Source organism: Penicillium verrucosum (assembly GCF_028828655.1).
Source record: "Penicillium verrucosum strain IBT 35672 chromosome Unknown utg000005l_segment0_segment0, whole genome shotgun sequence".
NCBI classification, from domain to species: domain Eukaryota; kingdom Fungi; phylum Ascomycota; class Eurotiomycetes; order Eurotiales; family Aspergillaceae; genus Penicillium; species Penicillium verrucosum.
Genome location: NW_026643214.1, coordinates 395,900 through 419,297, shown reverse-complemented (window position 1 = coordinate 419,297; position 23,398 = coordinate 395,900). Strand labels below are relative to the sequence as shown.

At 48.9% G+C, this 23,398-nt stretch overlaps 9 protein-coding genes across 9 annotated transcripts; 3 read left to right on the top strand and 6 right to left on the bottom strand.

Moving 5' to 3' along the window:
- Positions 1 to 48: 48 nt before the first annotated feature.
- N7516_011001 (fungal specific transcription factor domain-containing protein) lies at positions 49 to 816 on the top strand (the record flags this gene model as incomplete). Its single annotated transcript, XM_057223719.1, has 3 exons — positions 49 to 110; positions 179 to 364; positions 426 to 816. 3 exons carry the CDS (start codon positions 49 to 51, stop codon positions 814 to 816), a joined length of 639 nt encoding a protein of 212 aa, XP_057068859.1.
- Positions 817 to 1,303: 487 nt separating this feature from the next.
- N7516_011000 (enoyl-CoA hydratase/isomerase family protein) lies at positions 1,304 to 2,163 on the bottom strand (the record flags this gene model as incomplete). Its single annotated transcript, XM_057223718.1, has 2 exons — positions 1,304 to 1,915; positions 1,972 to 2,163. 2 exons carry the CDS (start codon positions 2,161 to 2,163, stop codon positions 1,304 to 1,306), a joined length of 804 nt encoding a protein of 267 aa, XP_057068858.1.
- Positions 2,164 to 2,713: 550 nt separating this feature from the next.
- On the bottom strand, positions 2,714 to 3,625 carry N7516_010999 (uncharacterized protein; the record flags this gene model as incomplete). The annotated part of the gene is made up of 1 exon (XM_057223717.1): positions 2,714 to 3,625. One exon carries the CDS (start codon positions 3,623 to 3,625, stop codon positions 2,714 to 2,716), a length of 912 nt encoding a protein of 303 aa, XP_057068857.1.
- Positions 3,626 to 5,011: 1,386 nt separating this feature from the next.
- N7516_010998 (uncharacterized protein) lies at positions 5,012 to 9,091 on the bottom strand (the record flags this gene model as incomplete). The annotated part of the gene is made up of 5 exons (XM_057223716.1): positions 5,012 to 5,810; positions 5,874 to 7,297; positions 7,369 to 7,507; positions 7,561 to 7,991; positions 8,045 to 9,091. 5 exons carry the CDS (start codon positions 9,089 to 9,091, stop codon positions 5,012 to 5,014), a joined length of 3,840 nt encoding a protein of 1,279 aa, XP_057068856.1.
- Positions 9,092 to 10,425: 1,334 nt separating this feature from the next.
- On the bottom strand, positions 10,426 to 10,758 carry N7516_010997 (uncharacterized protein; the record flags this gene model as incomplete). The annotated part of the gene is made up of 1 exon (XM_057223715.1): positions 10,426 to 10,758. One exon carries the CDS (start codon positions 10,756 to 10,758, stop codon positions 10,426 to 10,428), a length of 333 nt encoding a protein of 110 aa, XP_057068855.1.
- Positions 10,759 to 11,216: 458 nt separating this feature from the next.
- Positions 11,217 to 13,952, bottom strand: N7516_010996 (putative GARP complex subunit Vps53; the record flags this gene model as incomplete). Its single annotated transcript, XM_057223714.1, has 3 exons — positions 11,217 to 11,963; positions 12,021 to 13,816; positions 13,880 to 13,952. The coding sequence occupies 3 exons, from the start codon at positions 13,950 to 13,952 to the stop codon at positions 11,217 to 11,219; spliced, it is 2,616 nt and encodes an 871-aa protein (XP_057068854.1).
- Positions 13,953 to 14,480: 528 nt separating this feature from the next.
- On the bottom strand, positions 14,481 to 16,800 carry N7516_010995 (uncharacterized protein; the record flags this gene model as incomplete). The annotated part of the gene is made up of 3 exons (XM_057223713.1): positions 14,481 to 14,516; positions 14,583 to 16,157; positions 16,348 to 16,800. The coding sequence occupies 3 exons, from the start codon at positions 16,798 to 16,800 to the stop codon at positions 14,481 to 14,483; spliced, it is 2,064 nt and encodes a 687-aa protein (XP_057068853.1).
- Positions 16,801 to 17,256: 456 nt separating this feature from the next.
- Positions 17,257 to 19,124, top strand: N7516_010994 (retrograde cargo receptor ERV46; the record flags this gene model as incomplete). The annotated part of the gene is made up of 4 exons (XM_057223712.1): positions 17,257 to 17,304; positions 17,588 to 17,834; positions 17,931 to 18,111; positions 18,182 to 19,124. The coding sequence occupies 4 exons, from the start codon at positions 17,257 to 17,259 to the stop codon at positions 19,122 to 19,124; spliced, it is 1,419 nt and encodes a 472-aa protein (XP_057068852.1).
- Positions 19,125 to 21,408: 2,284 nt separating this feature from the next.
- Positions 21,409 to 22,736, top strand: N7516_010993 (glycoside hydrolase family 28 protein; the record flags this gene model as incomplete). The annotated part of the gene is made up of 4 exons (XM_057223711.1): positions 21,409 to 21,657; positions 21,712 to 22,134; positions 22,202 to 22,331; positions 22,408 to 22,736. 4 exons carry the CDS (start codon positions 21,409 to 21,411, stop codon positions 22,734 to 22,736), a joined length of 1,131 nt encoding a protein of 376 aa, XP_057068851.1.
- Between the last annotated feature and the right edge of the window lie 662 nt (positions 22,737 to 23,398).

Here is a 23,398-nt window from a genome sequence, read left to right as displayed (position 1 = left end):
CATATGGAAGATAAAATTCGTGAATATTACCACCGCAAAGACCACAACATGACCCACGGACATCGCCAGATCGTTTCCTCGCATGCCTATCATCTCGACCTATACCTAGAGTAAGTACTTTTCAAGTGCATTGCAAAATTATTGAGCAGTCCCCGAAGACCTAACAATATGACCCTAGGTCTGTCATACTGATCCTGTACCGACCCTTTCTTCTTGAGAAGCCAGAAGTGAACTCACCTAGTGCGTCCGCGAACGAATGGAGATCAAACATAGAGCGGAAGATGAGAGCTGCAGCAATGAGCACAAACGGGATCCTCGGCAATATGGCCAGTGCTGATATGATCAGCAGCTGTCAATCGATGATGTACGTGTATCTCCAGATGCCGATAACGCATTCAAAATTTCAAGATGCTAAGTATCAGTAGCTGCATTGCCCTGGTTCCCACATTGCAGGTTTATCTTGTCGACTCTACATCAACGAAGAGCCTCGTGCGACGCATGGGCATCCACAACCTCGAACTGTGTATGGTTGTTATTGAAGAGCTTAAAACGACATATTTCGGCGCGGAAATACTTTTCAGAATGTTCACCAAGGCACAAAGTCAAGTTCGCAATCGGAGGGTTGCTGCCGCCGCCGCGGCTGCTGGGAAGGATGTTCATCAGTCTTCATCAAATGCCGACGCAGGTATCGTGACGGACGTGGCTGATGATGTATACCCAAACAATATGGAGGCATTGGATGTCTTCTCGGTGGCTTGGAATCCCTTTGCTCAAGTGGCAGCCAACGGCTTTTTGGACAATAACGAGTACGTATGAGGCTGATCCTCTACCCCCTTACTCTTTACATATTGTTCCCTCACACCTCCCCAACGCGGTTGAGCCTAGTTGCCCTGCGAAATCGCTAATCGTCATTAATCCTCGTGGCAGGTTAATGAGTTTTGAATCTGACTTCACACTAAGTCAATCGATGTTTCCTGAAATCGAACAGTCGTCTGAAATTACAGGAAGAAGCTCAGACAATACCGTCTTGTGAGCATCTGGTATTTCCTTCCCCAGTCCGAACCTTGTCTTGTTTTATATATATATATATATATTTGAATAATCTCTCGCCGATCTCACACTGTTGCGGTCCTTTCCTACGAGTTATCGTGGGTTTAGCCACAAGCCACACTAGGGCAAGTGCGCCGGCGGTCAAAATGGATTCTGTATACTCAGAAATTGGGGTGATAATGATATAAAGCATTGATGATGCCGCCTGCATCGTTCGAAATTCCTACTTCACATCCTAAAGCTTCTAACTCATTTACATCTTGCTTCGAGACAGAGCCTTTGCCATCTTGGCCTGTGGGACGCCCTGGCAGAAACGATCCAGACCACCAAACATTTCCAGAGGAGCCTGTTCATCCTGTTCTCTGATCAAGCGCCGACGCATAAGAGCCTTAGTCCCCAGAAGACTCGAGCCCACCAGATGATCGCCAAAGGTCTGCTGTAGGTCCGCAATTACCTGTTCGCGGAAATTGCTCTTGTCTTGAAAAACCTTGTTGACGAACCCAACATGAGCCAACTCGCTAACAGGGATCTTCCTTCCCAGAATAAGTGCTTCATTCGCCTTCCCTTGACCCATCCGCTGCACGAATGCAATGCTAGCACCACCTTCAGCTACAAGGCCGAGTGACGTAAACGGAGTCATCAGGTAAGCGTCGGATACCGCGTAGATAAAATCCGAGTGGGAAATCAAGGCTGCTGAAAGCCCAATAACGGGTCCATTCAGAGCCGTTACCAGGATCTTAGAGTGGCTATAGAATGCCCTCGCCACGTCTATGTTGTTGTTCACCAATTTTGGAAGCCAATAGGGGCGAGAGAGCGCGTCCTCCATAGATGGTGCATCGCCTTTAAGGTCGGCTCCCCTACATATCTGTATCAGATTCTGTTCGTTTCCTTTGTTTTAAAACCCAGAAGGGGTTAACATACGCAGAGAAAAAAAGGGCCTTCGCCTATCAAGACAGTAACGTAGATTTGCGGATTGTCATCGGCCTCTCGAAGCAAGCTCGCAAGACGATAGTACAAGCTTTGTGACAAGGAGTTGAATTTCCTTGGATTGTTCAGGGTGATAATTGCAAAGATGCCGTTAACGTCCAGGCGGACAAGATCTTGTTCGGCCATAGTTAAGTGATGAATGAAAAATAGACGATGAAGAGTACCTGAGAAGTTGATTTCGCATTCGATAGTAATACTTGTTTTCTTATAACTAACTACCTAACTAGTCAGTTAGTTAGTTAACTCCTGCCTCAACTGCTCCCTGTTCCCGCTGTTGTTACTCCCGCGGCTGTTTAGTGGGTCTCTTCATCGCCTCGGCACAGGCTTTGTTCCTATTCGTCCAGTGCTGCGCCTCGGCATTCGGTATTGGATCTATGTTTTGATGTTGGTCACTTCTTTTGTTGTTGTGTTGGTCAGTTCTTGTCCAGACTTACAAAGTGTACGGGTCTTTCGTGCCCTCGCAATAGGCTTCCTCCTACACGAAGATCAGACCTAGAACACCACCACATTATTCTCCCGTTGATATCTATGTTGTAGTTCACTGTCTCCAGCGACCGAGTGTACTTAAATCTGCATAAATGGAACGTGAACTACTTTAGTGACCGACAAATTTTACCATTCCATGACTCCTATTAGGTGTTAAATGATGTATGTTTACATCGAGTATACTAACTAGTTAGCTTCTGTCATCCCAGGTCCCCGCCACAACCTTCCAATAGCGATCAGGGTCAGTTTTCATGTGAGCAACGTGCCCGCTTCCAACCCATGCCTCCTCCCTTACTCGCATACCCTGGTTGGCAGCCACTCTCGCATGAGGCATGATATTCTCCGCTCGGCATATCTCATCTGTGTCACTATAGATGTAGGTCCGAATTGCCTCCTTTCTTAGCCACTCCTTAGTCCTGCCTTGGGATTTCCCCCCACCTTCAAGGCTGTTCAGGTCATCGCATACCCTGGCTGCCATGTTTCCTTTTCCCATCCATGTGGGAAGAACATAAAAAATGAAAACCAGAACCATGATCACTGCCTTCGCGGGTAGGCGGATCAAGAATGCTGACGGGAGGGTCAAGCTCAGACTTGCAACTAGGGATTGGAAATGTGCCCCCGTTGGCGTACTGTCGAGGATCACCGCGTTGACAGGAAGTGGGTGGCCGGTGTCCTCGTGGTATTGTCTTGCAAGACATGTGAGGTGCCCACTTCCACCATTGGAGAGAGCATGTGCAAGAAACGTTCGATTTGACTGGTAGTTGCGACTAGATTGTAGTTGGGCACATATAATTTCTACCGCCGGTTTGAGCTTTCGCTGCAGGGCGCTTTCGGAAACGAGAAAAAAGTCCGAAGAGAAGGTGCGTGCCAGTAAGATCGGGGAGGAAGGGTACAAGGCGCGGTAAGCATGGATGTACTTCATGATGTGCTTCCAAGACGCATCCATCCATGAGCAAAGTAGGATAAGATCGGGGTCATTGCTGGCCTTGAGAGGTGGTTCCGTGGCAGGTGCCGAACATGGGCCAGGATAAAAGTAGTATGGAGAGTTCGAAATGTGTGTTAAGACCGCAAGAGGGTCATCGTTGAAATCTTTGGATGACATGAGAGAAGTCACAAGCCCACAATGACCTACTGCGTTCGTATCACAAAGGGGAAGAGAAGTCAGGGGTGCAGCAATAATAAATGCATATTGTAGCTTGCCGAGGATATACCTTTTTTTTGGGTCTGGTCTACACAAGCCGAGGGAGTAAGCCGAGGGAGTGGTCATGACCAAATGCCATAACGCTTACTGCCCCGGCAAGTAAGTCTGACTATTTTTGCCTGGAATATATGTTCCGCGGGTTACTGAAACTGTGCCGAGCGCAAATGGGTAATCAAAGTCTATTTTTACACCGAAAGAAGCGGGTCAAACCGATATTTCCTTGCTAAGTGATTTATTGAAGTAAGATGTTTGGTTGATTACAACTCCCATGTCACATGTGAACGATCTTATTTCCATAGAAAGCGTAGCTAAAGGAACCAAACACAGACTAAGATTTGGCAAGCACATCGGAGCAGAGGTATCCTTTTCCACGACCAGAAACGGACCGGAGAAATGGAGATATCTCGGGGCTATACGAACTGGATAGGGTGACCTCTGCGGGAAATGGGACCTTATTGAGTGCATACTGGTCTATGTACCGATGTACCGTTCAAGGTGTCTTGACTTAATTCTCGGTATTCTGGGTCCCAATACTTCAGCAACCGGTCAGAAATTGGTTCATGATTGATGAACAGGCCATTATTCCCGAAGGTGCGACACCATGTCTCCGGTGACAAGTTACAATGGTTGGCTTGTAGGGTAGTCCAATGAGAAATGTCGTCTTCGCTAGGATGTTTGTTTTGGTAGGATAAGTGATGTGGTGAGATTGTGTGGTAGGTGAGATGTGTGTTGTGCCGTGCCTACACATTACGTTGTACTTCATGATATCTCATCTACCCTGTAGACTCTAACAAATACGACACAATGACCGCTATACTATTGTCTGGAATATGCACCAACTCTGCACAAATTTCATTCCACGTGACCACTAGCCTAAAATAGGGTTGACCCACTTACCTTATTCCAACTTTATATATCAGCTCCTTTAAGGTCGTACATTATACATCGTACACCCCTTTCAAGGTCATCAAAACTTATTCATTTAAATGTTAATCTCAAGAGATCATTTGAATGCAAAGAAGAAAAAGAAGAATAAGAGAAAGTACTCAGATAAGACATATATACCGGATAATGCCTGGCACTCAAGACCTTTCCCTTTCCGTTTTAGTGCTCACCCCTTGCCGCTTTTTGGACACTGAGTAAAACCGAGCACGTCCCTAAATGTTACCTACAGGGTCACCTGACCAATGAACACGTTGTAGCAGACAGTTCACAATGTATTTGAATAACAACGCTGACTATTGAAAGATTCTGGATAACTTCAGCGCCGTTTCAGACCCCGGAGAGTTAAGGGGAAGTCGTTATTGTAATCGAGGGTACCGATCTTTGTTGTTCCGCCTGAGTGTGAGCAGGGGTATTTTGTTGCCTCTGCTGCATCGAATGAGGGCTTTGTTTTACCTGGGGCTGGTGAGTTGTTGAATCCCCAGCCCTTTGATCATCACCATGCTTTGAAACTCGTCGAGACAAAACCCGCCGAGTAAAGCGGGTAAGAGCCCAGATGCAAGCTTTGAAGCTTCTGCCAACAGCTTGAAATGTTTTGACAAATGGACGCAAGAGGAAAGCAAAGCTACTGGTGACAGCATTGAAACCGAGAGCAAAGCGGTCGTCGGGAATCAGGCGAAGAATCATGGCCCACGGCATACAGCCCACGGCACAAATGAGACAGACAACCCACAAAACGCCATTGATACGAGTAACGCGAAATGCCTGACCGCCAATGAATATAATCATAATTTGTCCGCCCACAATGACGGCATTGATACCTAGGAACCAATAATTTTTGAATATACCCTCGAAGACATTGAACTTATTGTCGAGGCGGCGGCAGTTAAGTTCATTGAAAATCTGCATCCAAACGAATGTGTTAAAAACAACGGTCGAAAGTTGCTTGGCCCGGAGCTCTAGGTTGTTGCTGTCAAGTTGTGGGCTCAAGATTTGGTCCCCAGCGAAGTATAGCATAAAGATTACGGCGAGTTTATAGACTGTTTGCCCGAGGATCATCTTCCACATGTTCATCGTGAAGAGTGGGGCACTTTTCGGCACGGGTTTTCGATCTAGAATTTCAGGTGTAGGGCCGTCGGTGGCTCTAGATTCCATGATCCGTTAGCAGGATAGTAGACATGCCATGGTAGAAGGGCCTAATATTTACAAGGCTAGAGCAGCAAACGTATCCATTATGAGATTGACCCAGAGCAACTGCACCGCATTCAGCACTGGGTTGTTCGAATCGCTATAAATTGACGACACGAACGTCAGAATAACGGCCGTGATGTTGACAGTGATTTGGAATTGAAGAAACTTGGCGACGGCGTCATTCACCGTCCGTCCCCAGGCGATCGCCGTAACAATAGATCGGAAATTATCATCGAGGAGAATGATTGAGCTAGCTTCTTTAGCTACCTCAGTACCGGCAATACCCATAGAAAATCCGACGTCCGCGGTTCGCAATGCAGGCCCGTCATTTGTGCCGTCACCCGTTACAGCAACTGTTTCGCCAAGATTCTTGAGACGTTCTACCAAGAGACGCTTATCCTCTGGCGAAGAACGGGCTAGGACCTGTAGGCGTGGAATCACCCGATCTAGTTCCTCGACCGATAGATGTCGGAATTGGTGACCTTCCATGACTAGGCCGTCCGTTTTGATACCGCAAGATGATGCAATGGCGACAGCAGTTGCAATGTTGTCACCAGTTACCATTTTCACTTGGACACCCGCAGAATGGCATCTGCGAATCGCTGGAGAAACTTCAGGCCGGAGGGGATCCTGAATACCCACCACCCCAACCCATGTCATGTCTCGGAAGGCATCGTCAAAACCGGCTAAAGATGGATCATCTTCTATCTTCTCCGCCCCTGTGGGAGGCCAGGCCAAGTAGTCTTTATATACGAACCCGATGGTTCGAAGGGACGCAGTAGCGAATTGATTGATGATCTGAAGGATTTGATCTCGCTTAGCGTCGGAGAGGGGTCCCGTTTGGAGTCCGTTGCTAGCAGAAGTTATTCCTGTAATTTGCGTAGAACACGCATCGATCATAAGCTCAGCGGCCCCCTTCACAAGAAAACGGTACTCTCCTCCAGGAAGCCGGTAAACGAGACCCGTTGATTTCCGGGTCGAGTTGAATGGAAAAAATTGGACAGTAGTAATCTTGACGGATTCACGCTCTAGTGTAAGGTCCATACCTAAATAGTCATAGGCTAACTGGAGAAGGGCAACTTCAGTCTTGCTTCCGATGAACTCTTGCTGCCCGCCCGCTCCTTCCTCGAAGGCGGTAGAATTGAGGGCAATACTCTTCAGTATAAGATCTCGAACCGGATCTGAAATTTGTTGCAAAACGGATGCGATATTCACCGAGTTAGCCTCATCCTCCGGCATTCGGCTGAAGCTGTGACCTGAGCCCCATACACCGGCGACAACCGTCATCTTATTTTGGGTCAAGGTTCCTGTCTTATCTGAGCATATCACCGTAGCATTTCCCATTGTTTCGCAGGCTCGTAAAACGCGAACCAGATTGTTCTCCTTGACCATGCGAGTCGTGGCAAAAGCCAAAGCGAGTGTCACGGCGAGGGGAAGGCCCTCTATGAGATTGGAAAAGATATGAGAAACAAGGAAAGTCCAAATTCCGTGACTAGGTACTTGCCTGGTACTGCGACAACGATAACGGTGACCGCCACGATTAAAATGTCGACAAAATGCTGCCCCTTGACAGTTGAACTCTGATCAGGGTGATTGGGAAGATCGGCAATGAACTGAAACACTAGGACAAGGAAGAGAATGATAGCGGCACTATGATTCATTGTGAGCGCCTTCCTTCCATATATAGAAAGTTCAATCCTTACGCTGTTCCCAAGTATCCGATCCAATTTGCAAGACGACCGAGTTTGACCTGGAGCGGTGTTGGATCATTCGAGACTTGTAAAGATAGCATGAGTCGACCGTACGTGGAGAAAGGTCCAACACCAGTCACCAGATAGGTCCCCACGCCTTCCAGTACCTTGCTGCCAGAAACCAAAAATGGGTCAAGGGTTTTATTGGCACGACCTTCAGTGATGCACCGCCATACCCCATGTCCATTCGTCTTCTTTATCTGATCTGATTCGCCGGTGACTGATGATTCGTCGCATTTGACACCATACCCCGAGATCAAGACCCCGTCAGCTGGAATAGAGTCACCAGGCTCAAGGTGTAGCACGTCGCCCACCATAATATCATATATCGATATCATTGCCGACTTTCCGGAGCGAACAGCTTTGACATCGCGGTCATTATTCTGATTGGAAATCAGATAACCAACATAACCTAAAGACGGGCCAATTTACTTACTCGTTTATTAAGTTTTGCAAACTGTTTCTCCTTTTGCCAGTCATTAGCAGCTGTGACAACGGTCACAATCAAAATTGCCACGCAAATGGCGACCCCTTCCACCCACTCCACGCCCGTGCCGGCATCTACCGATTCGTAGATCCCTAAAGATAAGGAGATGACGGCGGCGATGGTCAAGAGAATAATAATTTTATCGTTGTATGCAATCCAAAATAGCTTGAAAATCCCAACTGACTTTCGAGCTGGTAATCTGTTCTCAGAAAAAATGCGTATACGGTCCTCGAAACCCGACCGATTGTTGGTTGTTGCAGCCAATCCTCCTGTTGGGTTGTCGTGTAGTTTTGATTCAACGAGACAGGTTGGCCCATCGTACATGTGTGAAATTGCTTGCTGAAGGTCTATGAAACCATCCAATCGACCCTCGTCGACGGATAGACCGGCATCAAGGTCCGTTCGTAGTCCTTTCCTTAACCCTTCCAACCCACCAACAACGAAGAATGCTGCGAGTGACTTCGGATTTTGCAATTTGTTGAGCTGTCCAGGTGAAAAAGCAAAAGGGCATCCGTCAACATGGAACGCATCATCCCGGGAATCCAGCGTCGCCGCTTCTAACAGCGACACGTCATCACAGTAAAATTTGGAAGTCTGAGCTGAATATAAATCCGAAAGAGTCATGGAATGGGCCATTGAGCGCTCAGTAGACGCGATCGACTGCGAGCGCGGACGCAGGACACCCTCATCAATCGATGGCGAAGACCGATGTAAGGCTTGAGGGAACACCGGTAGGAGTGTATCATGCTTTTCGCTCACATCATCAAGTGAGTGGGATGAAGACGGGGCATGGTTTGGATTGATTGGTTCTAGACATGCCGTTGGCGCTGCAGGTGATAAAGCCGATAAGGACGACCGCTGACAGGGAATTGGTATCAGATCACTTTGTGCTGATGCATTTTCAGGTTCGATAGTTCCTTCATCAAAGGAATCCGTCCCCAAATAGGATAGATTGGTTGAGGGCTGCTGATAATAATTGTCACGAGAAGAAGCCATAATTGTTTTTTTGCAGGACCGTTATTCCTCTGGTAGATTGATCAATGGAGATTATTCACCTCCCATGAGAGGGAGCCGTTTCATGTATCAAGCTATTGTTCGCTTATGATGCTCCTAGTAGGGGGCTGTGCAATTGTGCCCAGGAAGCCTTTCAGGGTTGAGAAGGCTTTCGTCCATGGGCCAGCCTTCACAAGCTTGCAGGCCAGCACAAATGCCAAGAAATTTTGGACAGGATATCCAGTATGATCTTCCCGATCCCGGATCTCATGTTCAGGGAGCCCCATAAAGCAGCAAGGCTACAATATGGAAGACCACAAATATTTACTACGTGAACCAAGCGCTAGCAGAACTAAACGAGCACATGCCGAGTTGGCCAAACGTTAATACACAGGCGAGCGTTGATACCGGCACACTGGCGCTCTTGGGACTTGCTGGAAATGTAGCGTTGTTTCCTCTGTAAATCACACTATGTCTTCTGATTTGTTCAGTCCGATTGATAAATCATATCGAAACAGAAAATTGAAAAGGCCTTCATGATCCCAGCCTGAGAGTGAATGTGTTCGTTGGTATTTGCCGCCATGTTTTCAAGTGGCAATAAACCTCGACTGCGCCTCGGTCCAGAACCCCAATCACCTGGCAAGACAAGCCCGGGAAATCCGGGAACCCTTATTATTCCATGGACCAAGGGGAGGGCAATCATGTATTTGATGCTCTTATAAGCAATAGGGAGCTAAGCGGACGTGTCAAGTACGTCATGCGTTCTGGGCTTAAGCTCATGTTTGCTTCCGGGGAAATACTTTTCTTACTCTTATATCGATTTTATATATTGTAGTGGGGGACCTTACCCTCCACCACGTACATACTGGCCTTACCTGTCCTGTCATTTGCCAAGCATATTGTTATGTAATCTTAGGGAACGGAGGATACAAGTAGTAGGAAGAGACAGATTGAATAGAACACACCTCTACAACTCTCCGAATTGACTCCTTGGGTATCGAGCGCAGGTTCCTTTGTATGCAAGGTTGGGTATGAGACTGAACTGCGAGTGCTGAATCGACCCGTATGCCTCAGAGCATACTGCCTTGAGCGTTCCCCTCTTCAATGTGTATATGTACAGACCCACCTTCCCTTTTCGGAACCATATACCCCCCCTCACAAAACCAACTCCCAGCACTCCCCAAAATGCCCCTCACCAAAAGCCCCATGATCCTCAAACTTAACAAGTCGATACCCCTCCTTCACATACAACCTCCTAGCCGAAACAAGCACATTCTGCGTCCAAAGCCGAATCCGCGCATACCCCGTCTCGCGCGCAAACCGCGTACACTGCTCGATCAAAGCACGGCCGAGTCCAAGGCCCCGCGCGCTGGGCTCAACAAGTAGGAGACGCAACTTGTGTTGACAAGCTCTCTGTCTTGGACAAGAACTATACAACCGAGGAACTCGTCGTTGCGCTCGGCGATCCAGCACCGGTCTGTGGATGCGTCGTAGTTGTCGAGGAATTCAGCCCCCACTTTGCATACTAGCGCTTCCATTTTTGTACCCCAGCCGTATTCTGTTTCGTAGGGTGTTGCGTGGCGGTGGATTATCCAGCCTATATCCCCTGGTCGGTAGGTGCGGAGGGTATACCTCGGGGGTTGAGGTTGTTGTGGGGGTTCAGGATTCATTGCGGAAGACTTTCTGGTTTGGGTTTGTCTTACAATAGGGAAAGGAAGTGATTTTGGAAAGTCGATACAGATGTATTTTATTGCGCACATCCATAGATGTACATAGGCCCTTTCCTTATCGCGACATGTCATTTGGAGGATAATATTTTCAGAGAACATTTGACCCACGTCAGGCGATGGATCCGGATTTTGGTATGTGGAATAGAGGAATATAGACAGATTAGATCCAAGATACCACGGATATCGCATTCAACGCATTCAATCCCAGTGGTATACAACTGCAAAACATGAGGTCAAGACAGGGTGCCATGAGCATACATAAACTAGACCTTCGGGTATGGAATGACCTGAACAAACCAGCCGAAGCGGCAAAGGAAATTTCTACAACGGTGTATCCACATTCGAGTCAAGATATAACCAGAAAGAAATAAGACATAATGGAAATGGACTGGTATGGTTTACGCCCCATCCTCAGTACTCCGCCCGAACCGGCCTCCAAAACCGCCGAGATCGCGGCGGAAGAACTTGCCAATGTTCTTCAGGTTTTCATTGAGATTTCCTGTGGCGCTTTCTGCTGGTGTGTGTATGGGATTAGATTGTAGGGTGGAGCTAGCCAGGGAAGGGGACAAGGCGCCTGAAGGGCTGGTCACGCCAGACGTAGATGTAGCTGTCCCAGTAGCGCCAGCAACACCAGCACCCAGAGTGCTTAGACTGGGGTTTCCGAAGCGATCAACGCCATCCTTGGCAGCGGACATGATGGCAGAGCCGAGCATAGAGGCATCAAAGCGGGAGGGCATGGCTGCGGTGGCACTGCCTAGACCCAGGCCTTGGGATACTGAGCCCGTGGCGGTGGCAGATGGCCCTTGGAGAGAGGCGAGGATTGGGTTGCTCTGCTGTAGGCTGGATGCATAGCGGTCTGATGCACGGTGAAGTTGAAATAGCTCCACAAGGTGGTTTTGATCTTGGCGGCTGCGGATGCCTTTGAGATCGAGGATTTTGCGGAAGTTGTTATTGTTGCAGTCGGCAATGTGGATGAGGTATGCTTGCACAAGAGCTTCCGGTGGTGACGGCCGGACCTGGAGGGTTTTGAGGAGAGTTTCGATCTTGAAGAAGCTGCTGTTCACACGCTTGACGAAGCCGGCGGGTGCTGGAGCAGGTAACAGGGATGAAAGGCCGCTCTTGAGAGTGTAGGAATCGAGAAGCATCTATCAATGGAGTTAGTGAGACATACAATTACATCCCCCAGGGGGGGGGCATCATACCTGTTCTGCGCCAGTTTCCGAAAGAGGCCTGCATTGGAACACGTTGCTAATGAACTGGCTCGATATGAGCTCCACCAGATGATCGGAGAAGGCACGCGCATATTGCTGCTTATGCAACAACTGTAAAACCCCAGTTGCCTTCTCCTTCGTCCGGGAGAGCATCTCGCCCACATACGAGCTCTGGTCACTGACTACCTCAATTTTAGCCCAAGGTGTGTTGCGCATTTCGCGCCAGGAAGGCTCGAGGTCGACTTCGACTTGGCGCACAAGACCTCGTACAGCAGCGGATGCAATACCCATGAAAGAGTCTGCCTGACTTTGCAGATCCACGGATTGCTTCAGGTTCTCATCCAATCTACCCCTGATCTTCTCCTCCAACTGGGAACAAGTCGTGTAGCAGTAATCAGCAGTGTTCAAGACTGAGATGTAATCTTCCACCGAGGGCACCCTAGACGGCGTGTGAAGTGTTGGTCGTTCACTTATATAATTGAGAAGGACTTGCTGGGCATATTGATCCAGGTATTTGGCGAACACCTTGGCCAGCTCCGCCAAACTGCCACCAGTTGAGAGCTTTGCACATTGTTGTAAAGCGTGACGATAGAAAGTGAAAAGCTCAGTCGAGGATGAAATCACAGTATGCGAGTTGAATTCCTCGTCCGGTACTTTGAGGGGTTGTTGGCGGTATTTCGGTAGTAGGGCTGCGAGTTGCTTGTCTTGAGCCTCGACCCAGACACTGAGGTATGGCTCGAAGGCCTCGGAAATTGACTGGTTGAATACAGGCGGTTCGGCGGAGGCGAATGTATCAACAGATGCACGCGATGAAGGGGCGAAGCGGCGCTCAAGAGAATGCTCGAAATCAAGCGTCTCTTGCAAGCACGAAAGGAGCAAATTGACATCGATAGTCTGCCCGCTTCGTACAGATCGAGATAAAATACCCTTGAAATCTTCGCGTGTACCCTCACAGAAGACATTTGCTAAGACCTCATTTACTCTCCACGAAGCCGGGAAGATCGCCGCATTCTCTTCATCATATATCTTCAATATGCGCCGGAACCATGAATATCGGCGGGAGATGTTGTCCAATGATCCAGCTTCCTCGTTGTTCCGGAAGACCTGCCGGTACTCACGAAGCTGTGTATTGCAATACCAAGTCACTAGTCGGGTCCGTGCGTGTTCTCCCAGAGCATCTGCCACTTGACACGACTCCGCGAGCATCGCGCGCTTCGAGCCTACCTCGCCCTTGGCGAAGGCCAGCTCGAAATCCTCACATACTTGCTCTTGCAGGTCTCGCTGTATATCCGCAACATTCCGACTGAGCATTGCAATCTGGTCAATCGAGCGGTATGACTTGAAATGGGCCATGAGCTGAATGACAGCTTGGAGTAGCTGTGCACATTCTCCATATTGCCGGGTCCGACTGAGGGCCTGGAGCTGATCATACGCCGTAGTCAACATCTGCAGTCGCTTGAGCGCCGTCATCGATAGTGTGAGGTTCTTCTTTGCGTTATCCAATTGCTTGATGTCGGCTGTCATATCGGTGATTGCCTGCTCGGTCTTCAATGCGCGGTCACGCACGTCATCGATCTTCTTAAACAGCTCCGACAGATCAGCCTTGGCTGCCTTGATTCGTTCCACGCTATCGGCATTGGAGGTGACCTGCTCCTCCACCAGTCTGCCAATGTCATCGTCCAGCTCATCTTCGCATTCGTTCAGGGCGTCGGCGATCTGAGAAACGGAGGAAAGGGTGGATGGATGGGAGAAAACGGCATTCAAGTGTTCAATCGGATCGTAGTCCACTGGATGTACCCTCGTATGTTAGCATAAACAGCAAGGAGCACGCGAGGTCAATTGTTCCGCACCCGCATCCAAGGCGTCCAGGCTTGGTTCCTCGTTTGGCGACATATGGCCGGTGGTTGTGGCAGTGATCGTCATCCCATAAGCTCACCATAATCATCCTGCCCTTGGTCTCAACTTGCTTTTTGTGAGGCCAATGCGGAGTTCGTGGGAGGGAGAAGTTGAATGGGGGATGTTGATCGCCGCCCGCATGACCTCTAGCGCGCCAGCTTGGCATCTTCCGCAACTACCGCCAATCCTCCAGGGCTGTTTTCTTAGGCACTTACAGACAACCCTTGAGATTCACAAGTCTACACTTTGCTACTTATATTCTGAGTGGAAAATTGGAACAAGAGTATTCATTTGATTCATTCATTTGATTGTTTTTTTTGGGGGGTTTTTTGGTTTTTCCTTTCATAAAGTTCCTGGCCCAATGGCCCATGTCCATATTTCGAAACAATCAAACCATTGCCGTTCGCCCAAGCCATGCAAGTAAAAAAAGGTATTGTCACATCAAATGCATTAGGCTTTCACCAAACCACTCCCGACGACTAGCTGACAACAATGGAAACGGGAGTGGACGTGGAAGGTTTCAATGAAACCAGAGAACAGCCGAAGAGCAAGTGCTCAGAAGAAAGCGGAGGGAGGAAGTGCGTTTGTCGCCTGTTGTAGAGTGTCATTAGTACGATTCAATGGCAAATTGAGGGAATATCCTTAGAATTAGCTTACCTTAAGCTGTTCGAAGTTCTTCCAAGCAAGTTCGACATTCCAGTCATTTCCTGCAAGGGCCATCTCTGAGTACTCGAAAGTCATGCCCGACTTGCCACTCATTTCAGCGACCATCTGCTCCTGCCGAAGCTGGGTGTCCGACTTTCCGGGTCGAGGCAAAGCGTATCCTTCAGCAACATTGCCAGTCGGGGCAGCTGCGGGGACTGCGGGGACTGCGGGGAGGGATGGGGGTGTAGGAGCCGCAGTAGGAACAGGAACAGGACCGGGAGCTGGAACCTGGGAGGCCTGGGAAAGTGCCTGGATCTCAGGGGACCATGCCTCATGTCCACCGAAAGCACGCAGGCAGAAAATCTCGTTGACAACTCGGATACCACCGGGGGTGTTACCGGGCCCAATAATAAAGGTTCGATCGAAGCTGCGGATCTCAACCTTACCACCAACGCTCTCCTCAAGCTGTCCGTGGACCATAAGGGAGATGCCACCAACGCCAGTGGGGCTCTGACCAGTAGGGTCGGGGAGATGGGGAACCGGGTGACATTCAAAGAGCCATTGCTCTGCCTTAGCAACAAGGTCTGGGTGGCGAGTGGGCGGGAGCGCATTGAAGACTTCGCGGATTTGCTCGACTCCCTTGAAGGAGCGGGACATGCGTGCGGAAAGGTGACTGATCTTGTCAAGATTTCGGCTCTTTCTGATGTATTCACCCCAACCTCCTGTCTCGGTTTGACCGGCCCGGGGAGCTGTAGTGTTGACATTCAGTGAGAAAGTGGATTGCTCATCGTAGACAGTGCTGACGAGGCCGTTGCGATCGTTGTCATAACCAGGGAAGAAAGCACGGACGAAGTTCTCGCCGACTTGGGAGTCGTCAATGAAGTGAGGTGGCAAGACAGGGATCGGGGTCTTCTTCTGAGCTGCGACCTCTTCTGGGGTTCGCACTTGGACGTTGTTCAAAGTTTGCAGCTTGGGATACCACCTGAGCATGGTGTCCTTGAAAGTAGGATCAGAACTAATCGGGTTCTCAGTCAGGTCGAGGAAGATGAGGTTGCGGAATTTCCAGCGCCATCCAATCATCGCCTGCGAATTCTTGATGTCGTTCTTAGAAAGGTCCAGGTATTGGATATCGGGGAAAGATTGTGCGAGGGTTGTCACGGGGCCGATGTTGCTGAGCTTGTTTTCCGCCAGACTGACAAGTTCGACCGCCTCACGTCGCTCAGCTACAGTCTTGAAGCCCAATTCCCAGACCTTCATGAGAGCAGGGAAGAATTTGGACTTAGTAGAGACAGTGTCGAAGATTCCCATCTCATTCAGGTCGGGGTCGTCCGACAGCTTCGACAAGTTAAGTAGCTTAGTGGCGGGGAAGAAGCGTTTGCCGAGCATAGTAGTCATCTTAACCTTTGTATCGGCGGTCGAGCCAGGAACAGGGTCCACTGCGGCCAGTTCGTGATCGAGTGCGGTGGCGGCAGTGTATTCTTCAACGGTAACGTGAACTCCGGCGAAAACATTGTTGTTGATACGAAGCATGTGACCCGCCAGATCAGGTCGAACGAATGCCACCAGAGTGTCACCTTCAGTGCGTGACTAATTTGAATGTTAGAAAGGTGCGAAGTGACCTTGAAAACCACGGTCACCCAAAGGGGAGGACGCCAAAAAGCCCAAAATGTGTCGATCGTCGTTTTGTAGGAGGGCCGTCCTCGAAAACGAGAGGACAGTGAAGCGAGGAACGTCGAGGACCGATGTTGGTGACCGCTATTGTAAACGAGAGACATACCTTTGTAATCTTTGCGCGCGGTCCGGATTTGATGAATGAGTTCATGCGTCGCTCGAGGAATGCGATGAGGCTCTCGAGGCCACCATCACGGTTGCTTGCCGCCTTACTTGACTTCCATCCTCGGACACTGAACTGTTCCAGGTCTCCGCCGGTTTTTTTCTTGTTGCGCTGAATGTTTGCTTGGCTGTCGGCGCTGTAAATAGCCCTCTGGATCAGATCCGAATCCCGGGGCTTGTTGCGAGCCTGGGCCCGGTTGCCAGCTCCGACAGCTCGGCCACCTGCGCCTGTGCCGGCTGCGCGTCCACCCAGTGCAGACTTGTCGGCCCGGTTTCTCTTTGCACGAGCACCACTCGCATCCATATCCATATCGCCATCTCGGTCGGTGCGAGTAGGGCCCCGCTTGCGGATTCCCCCGCGATCATTGCCGCCGCGGCGAGACTTCATGCTCTTCATGGCGGTTGGAGGAGAGCGCTGAGAGGTTGATGGGGTATCGAAGGTTCTTGTAAGGGGGGTTAAGCTGAAAGAAATCTGAAACTGCTAAATTGAAGCGAGCAGCGCGCTTTGCGCCTCAGATCAGGCAGAAAGAAGTTGTTGGCATGTGCGGAAATCGCAGGGTTTCCGAAAAGTGACTCGGGGATGTGGGAGGTAAAGAAAGAGCAAACTGAAAAGACTGGAGAAGAGGGGGAGGGCTGCAGATTATGTAGTGTAGCTGCAAGACAATAATAAAGTGACAGTGAATTACCAAAGAACAATAGAGCCCTGAATAACTAAAGTGAGTTCAAAGAAAAAGTGACGATTGGCACGTGATGAGGCGGCATTCACTGCTACTAGTCCTGATTAGGAAACATTGATTGCTACTAGTCTTAATTAGGTGATGACTCATCTTTTTGTTTCAGGTGGGCCAATCACATGCTGTCGTCTGTCCTCACGAGTGCTCCTCATACATTGAGCCTGCAAGTATGTCTGGCCACTTGGAGGCTTCAAATTGGCCTTGTTCTTGTCTCTCTTGTCGGGTGCCTGGAAGACTCAGTCGCATTGAGTTTGAATTGACTCACTCGTACTCTATTATTGGTATGGTTGCCTTCCCCCATTTTGATTTTCCTCCATTGTTGTTTGTTTGATCTGTTCATTTGAATGGGGTCTCCCTCATTCAATGGAGCTTGCGCGTCCAATGACCACGTAGCTGACCTATTCGTGTTCTTTTTGTCTTACAGGCGTTTAATTTTCTGCTGCTGTCCAGAAACCATCACCTAGCCTTTGCGCTTCATCCTATGGTCGTCAACTGACCGGCGAGATGTCCGCAAAGTCGCGATTCACGAGGCTAGATGCCTTCGCCAAGACCGTCGAAGATGCCCGCATTCGCACAAACTCAGGGGGTGTCATTACAATTGCTTCGCTATTGATTGTTATGTGGCTAGTATGGGGTGAATGGGCCGACTACCGACGAGTGGTGGTGCAACCGGAGCTGGTCGTCGATAAATCGCGAGGTATGAATAGAGTTTGGACTCGATCGGACCCAGGATGGACCTGCAGAAGATACAATGTATAGGGCAAGGTCGCTAACGACTCAATTTGCTGCGCAGGAGAGCGGATGGAGATTCATTTGAACATGACCTTCCCTCGGCTGCCATGTGAGCTCTTGACCTTGGATGTGATGGATGTCTCTGGTGAGCAGCAAGTCGGTGTTGCCCATGGCGTGAACAAAGTCCGCCTGAGCCCACACGATGAAGGCGGCAAGGTGATTGATGTCCAGGCTTTGGACCTGTAAGTGCCAGTCCTTCCACCCAAAATCCTTCCTGTCGTGATCACAACCTCATTATCGTCCCCTTTCCAGACACTCCCCATCAGAAGCTGCGAAGCACTTGGCCCCCGACTACTGTGGTGAATGTGGTGGAGCAACGCCTCCCCCCACGGTTATCAAACCAGGATGCTGTACTACTTGCGAGGAAGTGCGCGAAGCCTACGCCGAGAAGCAATGGGCCTTCGGTGACGGGAGCAACATCGAGCAGTGTAAGCGTGAAGGATATTCCGAAAAACTTGCCGCACAGCGCCGCGAAGGATGTCGGATCGAGGGTGTGCTGAAGGTCAACAAGGTGATTGGCAACTTCCACATTGCACCGGGCCGCAGCTTCACCACTGGCAACATGCACGTCCACGATCTGGACGCCTATATTGTCCCTAACGCAGGCCCATCAGAGCAGCACACAATGTCCCACTTGGTCCACGAGCTTCGCTTCGGACCCCAGCTCCCCACCGAGCTTGCAGGCCGCTGGGGCTGGACTGATCACCACCACACCAACCCGCTTGACGATACCAAGCAGGAGACTAACGAGCCTGCCTACAACTTCATGTACTTTGTCAAGGTTGTCTCCACATCGTACTTGCCTCTAGGCTGGGATCCACAGTTCTCGACCTCCATCCACAACGCCTACGACAAGGCCCCTCTTGGCACCCACGGCCTTGGCTACGGTAGTCAGGGTAGTATCGAGGCTCACCAGTACTCGGTCACCTCTCACAAGCGTCCTCTTGCCGGCGGAAACGATGCTGCAGAGGGGCACAAGGAGCGCGTGCATGCCGGCGGCGGTATTCCAGGTGTCTTCTTCAACTACGATATATCCCCTATGAAGGTTGTCAACCGTGAGGCTCGCCCGAAGACTTTCACTAACTTCCTCACTGGTGTCTGTGCTATCATTGGTGGTACTCTGACTGTCGCTGCTGCTCTGGATCGCGGTCTGTATGAAGGTGCCATGCGCGTCAAGAAGTTGCATTCGAGCTAGATGTTGATATCTAGTTGGGGTCAAGATAGAATCTAGTATTTACAAAACATCTCTTTGCATGGGATGATCTACTCTAGCATGAGGTGGGTGCTTTTCGGAGTGAAGAAGTGAGTTGAAGCATCGTGGGAGCCAGGGAAGCTGGCACCTGTGGCGTTCTTGAGATACCTTTATAAATGTTTTGCCACTGCGCTGTTTTGGGCTAAGATGTAACTATTCATGTATCGATAACATGGAATATTTGCAATTGGAAAAAAAAAAAAAAAAAAACAACATTGACATTTGCCGCCGAATATATTGAAGATTTTTGTACGGAGTATATAATCACGTGATATGTACCCAGTTTCCCATTTCGGATGTATATCTTTCCCTACAACATAGATTCCCATCAATTTAAGAGCAACACCTGCCCTTCGCCATTCCCAGCTGGGTGGGTTCACACGGTCTAAACATTTTGGTAACCCCAGGTACCGCCGTTCGATTTGCTTATTAGCCCACGGATACGAAAACAAAAGAAAACAAAAGAAAACAAAAGAAAAAAATGAGTGATGTAGTATGTAGATGTTTCTCCTTGATCCTAATTGGCACCAAGACGCCCTTTATGTACATTGTAGTTTTGTTCTGGATTGGTCCATAGTGAAGTCCTAGAAGATAGATGACTCCGGTACCCGATCTTCCAACTACAACATATATATATCACGACTAACCCTCCTTACCACTACAAAATTATTTCTCGGGAAAAGTACGGAGTACAACAGAAGAAATGTGGAAAAGACAAATAATAATCATTTCATTTGATTTACCACTACACTGTGACCTATGAAGATGAGTGGTGGGAAGTAAATATACCGGGGGAAATCACGGGCTTTTGTACGCCGCGTGATTGTGCTTCGGGCATCTGACTCTTAAGGATATACATGCAAGTTGTATAAGTGTTAATTATAGGGTATATACTAGGACATTGAATACGACATAAGATAAGGATAACTATACTATATAGATATAGAGAGAGGTCTGTATCTACATCACCCTTACTACTAGAAACCCCTTAACCCTCTTTAGCCCCCATCCCTCACAAACCCGTATAACCACTCCCGGAACACTTTCCTCTCAATAAGCATTGACCTGGCTATTCGGAGCAAGAGAGAGGAGAAAGAAAGATTGATTTCTGCTAGTACTAAAAATAGAGCTACTTGTGTAGCTTGGCGAAGCTTGGGAAACAAGGCGCCTATCTCAACAAATTTGGCTTGCCAGTACGGAGTAGTTAAGTAAGGTCTTTTCGTATTCTACATATGTGAAGGAAGCAATACTCCGTAAAAGACCCCTGTTTCAGAAGATAGGGGTCTAGGGCCAAGTTTTTCCGGAGAGTTATCCGCATAATAAGCAATGGAGTGGAAACGGGATGCTCCTTTGGGTATAGCTTGAGTGGGAACTTGAAGGCTTGATATACAACCGTTGTACTAGTCGCCGGCCATTCCTCCCGAGTCTTCCGCAAAATGTACACAAAGATACTCAGCTACGGATGCCTTCTGACTTCTTTTTTTTCTTTTTAGGAGTCCTTTTGAATGTCTAGATGTCTTTGTATGCCTCCTTTTTACTGTAGATATTTTTCCAGGTATTTTCACGCCCTTCTCAATTTCATAGATCAGCGGGAAAAAAAAGCCCTAAGAGGCTTAACTTGTAAAACTGGGTCCATGGCTCCATATCAGTTCTCTCTCCTATACGTGGCTTCCAGACTGATCATTCTAAGACATGTATTTGTTATTGGCATTGATTAATCCGTGCACTCACCGGCTTCACACGTCAAACCAGGCCCAGATGAGCTATCGACTGGCTAAACCTCGTTTAAACCTCGTTTAAACCAATTTACATAGTGGGGTCCGAAATCCAAATTCGAAACAACCATCAAGACCCACAAATTAGCTTGACTTATTCATTCTACCACCCCTTGGGCCTTGGCGGAATATCGGGATACCGGGATATGCCTTCGATGGCCAGTTTGAAAGTGAAACGGAGCCCCGCAAATAAATCCCAAAGCTCAGCGTTACATTGGAGGAAAAATGTATCGGTACCTTTTCTCAACAAGATGCAACTTTGAACAAAAATAGACGAAGTAGGTACTTCTCATTCTCATTTGGTTCTAGCTCTCTGGATTCCAGTTTGTCTCAGAATGAACCATAGAAGTATATATAACACCTCTTGTCTGCTCTTTGCTTGAAGAATCACAAAAAAACAATCACACTCTTTCTAAACCTCACATTCATTTCTATTTCATACTTTCATTATCATGGCCTCCAGTCTCAAACTTGGCTTGATTGCCCTGCTCGGTGCTACTGCTATCAACGCAGCTCCCGCCGCTGAGCCTGACCTTGGAACCTCTCTCCTTGCCTCTCGTGATGCCTGTACCTTCTCCGGCGCCAGCGGTGCTGCAGATGCCATCAAGGGCAAGAAGTCTTGCTCAACCATCACCCTGAACAACGTCGAAGTCCCAGCCGGAACTACCCTGGACCTGACAGGACTGAAGACCGGTACCACGGTAAGCTACGCCACAATCTCCGACCTAAATCTCTATACTAACCACACTGTATAGGTCGTCTTCGAAGGAATCACCACCTTCGGCTACAAGGAATGGAAAGGTCCCCTCGTCTCTGTCTCCGGAACCTCCATCACCGTCAAGGGCGCCGCAGGCGCGCAGCTCAACGGAGATGGTGCCCGCTGGTGGGACAGCAAGGGCGGCAACGGCGGCAAGACCAAGCCCAAGTTCTTCAACGCCCACAGCTTGAAGAACTCCAAGATTGAGAACATCTTCGTCAAGAACTCCCCCTCGCAGGTCTTCAGCATCAACACCGTCACCGAGCTGACTGTCAGTGGAGTCACCATCGACAACGCCGACGGAGATACCCAGGGCGGCCACAACACTGACGCTTTCGACGTCGGCTCTAGCGACGGTGTCTACATCACCGGTCCTACCGTCCACAACCAGGATGACTGTCTGGCTGTCAACTCCGGCTCTGTATGTGTATACACGACAAGTGGCACTTATCTTATTTGGTGGAATGTTAACTAACTGATACTCCTAGAACATCCACTTCACCGGCGCTCAGTGCACCGGCGGCCACGGTATCTCCATCGGCTCCGTTGGCGGACGCTCCGAAAACACCGTCGACGGCGTCACCATCGAGAACTGCACCATCAAGGACTCCGACAACGGTACGTAAAGATATTACCAGCTTCAGTTTCATTTTCATTCTCCCGATGTCGATATTCTAATACTCCAGTTCTACAGGTGTTCGCATCAAGACCGTCTCCGGCGCCACCGGCGCTGTCAAGGGCGTCACCTACAAGGACATCACCCTCTCCGGAATCGCCAAGTACGGTCTCATCATCGAGCAGGATTACGAGAACGGCAGCCCTACCGGAAAGCCCACCAACGGTGTCCCCATCACCGATCTGACTATCGACAACGTGCACGGAACCGTGGCCAGCGGTGGTACCAACACCTACATCCTGTGTGGTTCTGGTGCTTGCTCCGACTGGACTTGGAGTGGTGTTGACATCACCGGTGGTAAGACTAGCGAGAAGTGCAAGAGTATCCCCAGCGGTGCTAGCTGTTAAATGCTAGTTACCAGGGATTTTGAGTCGGACTTTGTAGCTGTTTGAACTCTTTGATTGGTGTTTTGTTGGATTTTTTGCCTACTTGGTATTTAACCCCCGTTGTGTATACTATACTATCTTGCCTCTAGATGAGGTACTTAAGATCAAATTGTAAATTTCAATCATATACAACATACAACAGCCTACCCTATAAAGATTCACCCACCTCCACTCATTTTTACTAGCGCATAATTAGCGTAGTATTTTATATGGTATCTTTACAAATGAATGCTATATCAATCAATCGGATCTTACTTCCTTCTTATACGGAAGAAGCCTTCTATCAAAGGAGCAATACGTATAATATAGGTTTCTCTATATAGGTGTGGGGACTTCCATAGTAAATTGAATTGAATTGAAATGAATTGTGGAGAGAGGGTAGTTGAAGAAGGAAGAGAAGAAGGAAGAATTCAAGATCATAGCTATACATGTTCAATACAATACGCTAAATTCAATTCGGAATAAAATCGGCAGATCTCTTGGCCGCTAGTTTAGGGGTGGAGGGTAGGTAGGCTGTTGCCTTAAGGGTGAAGGGATTATTATTATTCCGAAGTAGAAGCTCGTGCGGTGGGTCGAACGGCGACGCCACGTGACTTCACCAATTATATCCTCAAAACACTCAC